At 38.9% G+C, this 7,006-nt stretch overlaps 2 protein-coding genes across 5 annotated transcripts in view; one reads left to right on the top strand and one right to left on the bottom strand.

Annotated features, from left to right (window-relative positions):
• Positions 1-1,010, top strand: part of vgll4b (vestigial-like family member 4b) — a 21,953-nt gene extending 20,943 nt beyond the window's left edge. Inside the window, exon 5 of the mRNA XM_068316322.1 lies at positions 1-1,010. This exon is cut by the window's left edge and continues 3,073 nt beyond it. The gene's annotated coding sequence lies outside the window, so the exon portion shown is untranslated.
• Positions 1,011-1,151: 141 nt separating this feature from the next.
• The window catches only part of atg7 (ATG7 autophagy related 7 homolog (S. cerevisiae)), an 85,623-nt gene continuing 79,768 nt past the window's right edge, over positions 1,152-7,006 (bottom strand). For all 4 annotated transcript variants that reach the window (XM_068316317.1, XM_068316318.1, XM_068316319.1 and 1 more), the window contains one exon: positions 1,152-2,467. In XM_068316317.1, coding sequence (XP_068172418.1) covers positions 2,435-2,467 — 33 coding nt within the window. In that variant the 3' untranslated portion in view covers positions 1,152-2,434. The remainder of the gene's footprint in view (positions 2,468-7,006) is intronic.

Here is a 7,006-nt window from a genome sequence, read left to right as displayed (position 1 = left end):
GGAGAACTTCAGGAGCTGAGCTTCTGTTTGCAGCGATGGCTCTCCCTCCACTTAGCTTTAGTTTGTGCTTAAGACTGGATGTAGATCATACAAGAAATCAGGAGGGGCTCAATGTCCAGAGGATTTTGTTTTTCCATTATTCTTTCTCATTATCATTTCACTACCATCGTGTAGGTAGGAGGTGCTCTGTCCACCTCAGTATACACTCCCTACACACTGTAGGAAAATCACTTAGTAAAAAAAAACTTTTTATAATAGCTAACTATAAGACCATTGTTACGCTGTGCGTGACAAATGTACAGAGAAAAAAAATCTTAGGTATTTTTTGAGGAACAATTAATTTGTTAATGATATGTAGTTATTTAATTGTTGGTTTCCCTGTCCTTATATTTTAATCATTGCATTTTCTTTTTTTGTGAAAAAAGTTGATCTTTTTTGTTTATAGTTCGTCGTAGAGTAAAGGTTCAAGTGCAGGAACACAGCAACATCTAAACCACAACAAGCCACTAGTGTGCTGGTGACAATCGCTACTTCCATTGGGTCTCAGTCATGCTAATGTTTACTTGTGTTCCATCAGGAGGTCGAGGTTGTCCTGTCGTAGCCTCTGCAGTCGTTAACACGTTTTACATCGATGGAACACAATAATTTTGCCACTAGCCCAGCAGATCTTATTGGTCATTTCAAATATCAGTTACAAATCAAATAAAACTCTACATGAGTCACGGGCTAGAAGGCAGGTAAAGCTTCAGCTGCTGCATGTAAGCAAAAAAAAAAAAATGTGGGTGTTGTCTTTTAATGACTGTTTAGGGTCTACAGATTGTATGGCAGTATGAGGTCCTCTTTGAAGTGGAAGTAGCATGTATAATGGTAGTAATACTTTGATCTGTAAAAACAATATCTGAAACGTAAGTTGGATTTATGGCTCTGTGTCTCCTACTAAAAAGGTTTTGGCAGGCCACCTTTTTGTACGTTAAGTAGCCTTGATGAACAATAAAATGCTCTTAAACCACCGCCTGACTGGCCTCTGCTCTTGTGTCGTGTTGGTAGAAAAGGGGTGATGGCACACTATTCCACATAAAGCACTACTGTATAGCAATAAACTGATCACAATATTAACAAGAACCCATGCAGTTAGACTGCAACAACCCACGACACCCCTGAATTCAAAATTTTACCCTGACCTATTTGCATAGGTCAAAGATCAAAGCTAGTGCTCTGACCTACTTTACGGTCTTACACTTGCCTTCTCCCTCGTCTTTCTATCTAATCCAGTTCCTGAGTGTACAAAGGTTAAAATCTGACCTTGACCTAGTTTTCTCAATTTCAAGGTTATCTCATTTTCATCCCCTTTGTCGCCCAAGTAATGTGCTTTTTGTTTTATCTTTCTATCTGCAACGGTTGCGAAGATATTTGGTGGACGGACGGACTAACGTTCGAACACACAAACGCTGACAATTACAATATATCACCACTTTGAAGTGGGATGTAAATACAAGTGAAGACATGTTTTTCCAGTTTTTGGTGAAATACTTCAATGAAAACAGGACAATGAAAAACAGCTCTGAGAATAGAAAGGAGTAAGAACTGTACAGAGTTGACATTGAGGACATCTGAGCATCAATTCTAAAACTTAAGTCTTTCTTCAATTTACGATTAACCCCATTTCACTTTATTAAACTGGACCATCAGTTTAATGAGATTAAAACTGGCAGACAAAAAGGATTCGTCAACTTCTTCAAATTGTTGGCCTACAACAAGGTGAAGGTGTCAACGGTGTCCATGTTCAGTGCCACGGCTCAGCTGCTGCACAAATAACTTGGACTTGGATCTGATGAGTCGTCACTCACGTTCTTGTGTTTTTAATATTAGCTCTTTTCCGACCTAATGATTGATTAGATCATTTACATCAATGTCTTGCAAAAGGATGCTTTGGAAAACTCATGAATGCATCGCTGGAGGGCCTGGACCTGACAGTTCATTTAAGCTTAAAGCATTGTGTTAAAAAAGTAAAAAGAAAAAAGAAAGCATACTGTAAATATGCTTTCAGTATGCTTTGTGGTCATGGATGCAACAGATTCCAAAACAAGACATGTAAACATTTGATTACACACATAGAACAGCTTCATACAAACAAAAGTGGAAAAACTAACTTGTTCAAGCTCAGACTCTGTTCCCAGTGTAACAATGAAAAAAGAAAATCACTGAATATTCTAGGAGAAAAAAGCACAATGACTGCATTTTTCTGAAGGTCCTCTTCAAATGGATGTCGAATTCAAATGAATACAGTAATAGGTTTTAAAGCTCTCTGAGTACATCTTCAAATCAGTGCTTGGTTGTGAATAAGCTAGTTTTAACCCTGTTTGCTGGTCTCTGCAGCTTCCCTGTCCTTGTAAATAGGAGATTTCACGAGGCTCAGGCTTGTTCCTGCAGTTCTTTAGATGCTCTCATCATCGCTCATGTCCCAAATCTAATAGAAAAAAAGACACAAACACATTGAACATGAAGAACATCATTACTAAAGACATCATGTTGTCAACAAAACTTAACTCAAGGTCCCTTTACTATATTTTCCATCTTCACTTGCAACAGTTTCTTTTGTAGAGTTCAGTCATCAACAGCGTAGCTTCAAGATTATATCAAACTATTTAAGTGACAATAATAATAAAAAAAAACTGTTACGCCACTTGAAGTTACAAAGCTACTGGGAAATCAGGATTCTATACGACTTAGTACAGTCTCATAGAAACACAGGAGGCTGTACAGGCTCTGAGGCAGCACTGATTAGATCATAAATATGAATGCTCAAATTTAAAAATTGATGAATAGAAATTACATTTAGTGACATGGAAACAATTAAAAACATTACAATTTTGGCTTAATGCACCGATAGCTTTGGTTTGAATGACTCAGGATCACAGCTAAAAGAGTTCTGACACAAAAGTGGGAGCAACTTGTGAACATCTCTCATCTGTCTCTCTCTCTCTCTCTCTCACACACACACACACACACACACACACACACACACACACACACACACACACACACACACACACACACACACACACACACACACACACACACACACACACACACACACACACACACACACACACACACACACACACAATCCTCCATTTCATTACTGTGTCAGTAAACAAGAGCAACATTCTCATGGCAGCAGATTCTTCACATTCTCTCCTTGTAAGACGTAATTCACATACCTCTAACACAGACTGGAATGTTACATACACACACACACGCTGTGGTTGTATGGACACACAGACACACACACACACAGTAGTTGTGCAGACACACAAGCTCACAGTTTTGACACATATATGCTGCATTCCTGAACCGTACTGCTCCAAGACTTAAAAGGTGAACTGAAAGTTCAAAATTACCAACAGAAAACCATAGAGGTACAAAGGTACAAATCTGTTACCATGAACACACGTGCACGCATGCACACACAGACACACACATAGACAGGCACGCACACGTGTGAAGAGCATGTGAAATCATGAGAGGAAAAGTCACACATCTACAGTAGATAGAACAAAGTGTGACTTTGAACTGACAGCTGATTTCCTAATCGATTCATGGGCAGATGTTTTGCTTATTTTCTGATTAATTTGATCATCATTTGGTCAATTAAACTTCAACCAATAACTGTTTTTTTACAGCGCAAGGTGACAAACTTCACTCCATTCCATGGAACCACTATTTCAGTGAAATTTAGTCCATCCTTAACATTTTTCCCCCTAGAAACATCCCAGGAAATGTCTGAATAACAGCGCTGTGAAAAAACCCCCCAAGACCTTAGATTTTTCAGACATATTTTCCAAACCCTTGTGTCTATGAGGATAGTGACTACACACCATTTATACAAATTGCAGTACCTGCTGTGCAGAGTAAATGACTTGAGCTGTGAGAGGGGACACTCTCCAATGAAGAGGTGGTAATAGCTCTGCTCTGAGTGCAGCACATGTCCTCAGCAGAGCGCATGGAGAGCTCTTAGTTATTTATAATGTGATCCAGATTTGGCAGGTTCATGTGAAACCTTCTAGTCCTGATCGCATCACTGGTTCACCATACATCTCGCTTTTATCCAAAGCAACATATGCTAGAACGAATGCTGCACGAAATCTATGGCTATACGAGCACATGATTAACATTCACACGAAATATGTCCCCAAGGTTCAACTCACTTTTTTAAATTGATAAAACAAAAGTTAATTTTATGGTAAATTTAATGTGAATTAATTTCATAGTCTCACATGGAATAACTTTGTGAAATATTTTATCTGTGTTTTCTGGTAGTGAAAGAAACAGATGGATAGAATTTGAGTCCGAGGCTTTCTAGTTGTTTTAAGTAAAAATAAAAAAAAGTGTTAAAACCTTTTGACTCTTAGTTTTGTTTCTGGGGTTTATGAGGGTGTTTTCAGTCTTCATTGATTTATGCCCTTAGATGTACATCTGTATTGACAAGGGATAAAGTTATGAGTCTGTCAGTTATGTGGTCTAAACTTAGATGTGTATCATTCAACTTGAAAGGTGTAAAAGCTGCCCGTTCTGCTCTGCAGCTTGTTGAACTGAGCGACAGTCTACTGCCTACAGGTATCCTACTGATTTTGTAATGTAGTAGTAACATTAGGAGGCCTTTTACAGAGTTAATCAGGAGACTTGCGGGGACAGCGTGGAGAATGAGGAACAAATTCATATCAAAGATGGAGGTCCGGCCTTTCTGCTCCACTGCTGCTGGGGAGTGAGCATCAAAAGGACAGCGAGCAAAGAGCTCTTTGAAACAGCGACACTGGAGCCCCTCTCTGGAAGTCTGCCATTCCACACTGACTGACTTTGTGTGTGTGTGTGTGTGTGTGTGTGTGTGTGTGTGTGTGTGTGTGTGTGTGTGTGTGTGTGTGTGTGTGTTTACAGAACTCTTTTGTGCAACACAAAAGAGGGAGGGGAGAGAAAAAGGAGGCGAGGGGGAAGACCTTATGTAACTTGAATATCTCCAGCAAAACTGGAGCCAACAACTTTCCAACACTCTTTGAAGCTGGGCTCAGTCCATCCAATGTTTCTCAAACATTTTCCTGTGCTGCTGCAAAGCATGAGCAGATTAGCGTAAGCCTGGGGTCAAAATAAATGACTGCTCAGTGTTGTCCAATTAGGGACTTTATTGCCAACGGGAATTTAAAACTAAAGCAACAGTTTAGAAATTGTTCAATTACTTTGCCTTTTTTCGCCTAATGACAACTAATATGTGATTAAAAATTAGGTACATTTGATAACAGGAAATTAAAATTTGCTAAACTCTGCCCCTAAAAGTGATTGTCCAATCAGGGCTTTGTAAGAGTAACCAGAAATATGTAAATATAATACATAAATATATGAAATATTGGAATAGGGTTTATTTTTCAGCAATTCAAAAGACACGTAACACGTTGTGACTGTAGCATAACAAAAAGTTGCAACTATGTTCATCAGTAAAATTAAAACCCTGTCAGGTTAGAATATAGTACGAGTAAATTTGAAACTTTCCTAATGATAAAGGACATGTCAGCGCGTGAACAGTGATGATTGCTGGCGACCAACTGATAGTGGTTTGCCTCAGACAAAGCATAGGATCATGGATTCAGTGATGAATCAGAGATATCAGACACACAGCAATCCTTTTCATTTTTAGCCCTGATAAAGTAATGGTTGTTATTTCATGCAGCAAAATCAGGTAGCCTGAAATCAACAGCCTGAACCTTTGAGGTCAAACAAATCTGCAGCAATTAAAAAGCGCTGTGCTTAAATGTCAGCCCCAGCATTGACTCTGGACGGGCAGCACTTAACAGCAAGCAGACATCTCTCCTGATATCCCTCAAACCAATGTCAAAGAGACAGCACACAGAGGGCACACATCATCATGGAGTCACATTGGTATATTTATTAGTTTAACAGTTATAGATATACTTTATTTAAACCCAAACTGGGAAATTATTTTCTTAATTTATTCAAGAAAAGAAGTATTTCCATCAAGCAGTGTTTGTGACAAAACTTCTAACAAACAGAAAAACGTGAAAACATGAGCTCATCAGTACAGGACATGTCTCCCATTCCTCTGTGAACCCAGAGTAGAGAATAGTCTTTTGGAAATATGTAGATGAGCACAGGTAGAATACTATTAAAAAACTAAAACATCTATAAAAAAATCACTGTAAAAAGCAAAGGAATTTACAATACAGTATTTGTGATATTTGGTGAGACTAATGGAAAATGATTTAAGTGATTTTCAGAAAATGATTACAGTTAGATGGACAAAATATCAGTTTGGACAATTTGGATATTTAGATAGATACTTTATTAACCCCGGAGGAAATTTACTCAAGAATCTATAGTATTTTCCAAGGTTTAGAAATCAAAACCTTGAGAAAAGGTAATCACTGCATTAAGAAACAATGAAATATACCTCTAGTCCCCCCCCCCACACACACACACACACCATGTCTCACACAGACGCGCACGCACGCACATACACACACAACATGTCAACAACTCCATTGGCAATTGGATTGGCAATGATCTAATCAACACATCTTCCACTTGGAAGCATCCTTATCATGTCAGAACATTGAGTGACTGCAGGTTGAAAAAGGACGTCGGTGGTTTCATCAGGTCTTAGCTTAAGCTGCATGTAATCATCCTGTGAATGTGTCTGAATTTGTAATCAGTTGGGCTGCGGCTGAACTGGAATCCAAGCTAGTTGTTGAAAAAGGCCAGGACATAATCAGATAGAGGTTTTAGCTGGAAGCTAACGCTGATAGTTACAGCCAACTCTCTGCTGCTGCTGATTACTGTTTTCACACAAATACAACATGGACGTCAGCGTTTGGGTCTTAAACAATATTTGTCACACTGCTGGGTCAAAGCGCTGCTTGTGGAAACACCAGCGCTACAGTATGTGTAGCGGTTAGTATCACAGTTTATCAAGAATGTTTCTGCTTTCAGTTGTGCTGTC

The sequence above is a fragment of the Antennarius striatus genome, chromosome 5 (assembly GCF_040054535.1).
Source record: "Antennarius striatus isolate MH-2024 chromosome 5, ASM4005453v1, whole genome shotgun sequence".
Lineage (NCBI taxonomy): Eukaryota > Metazoa > Chordata > Actinopteri > Lophiiformes > Antennariidae > Antennarius > Antennarius striatus.
The sequence above is the reverse complement of the archived record's forward strand: the minus strand, read 5'-3'. Positions and strand labels throughout refer to the sequence as shown.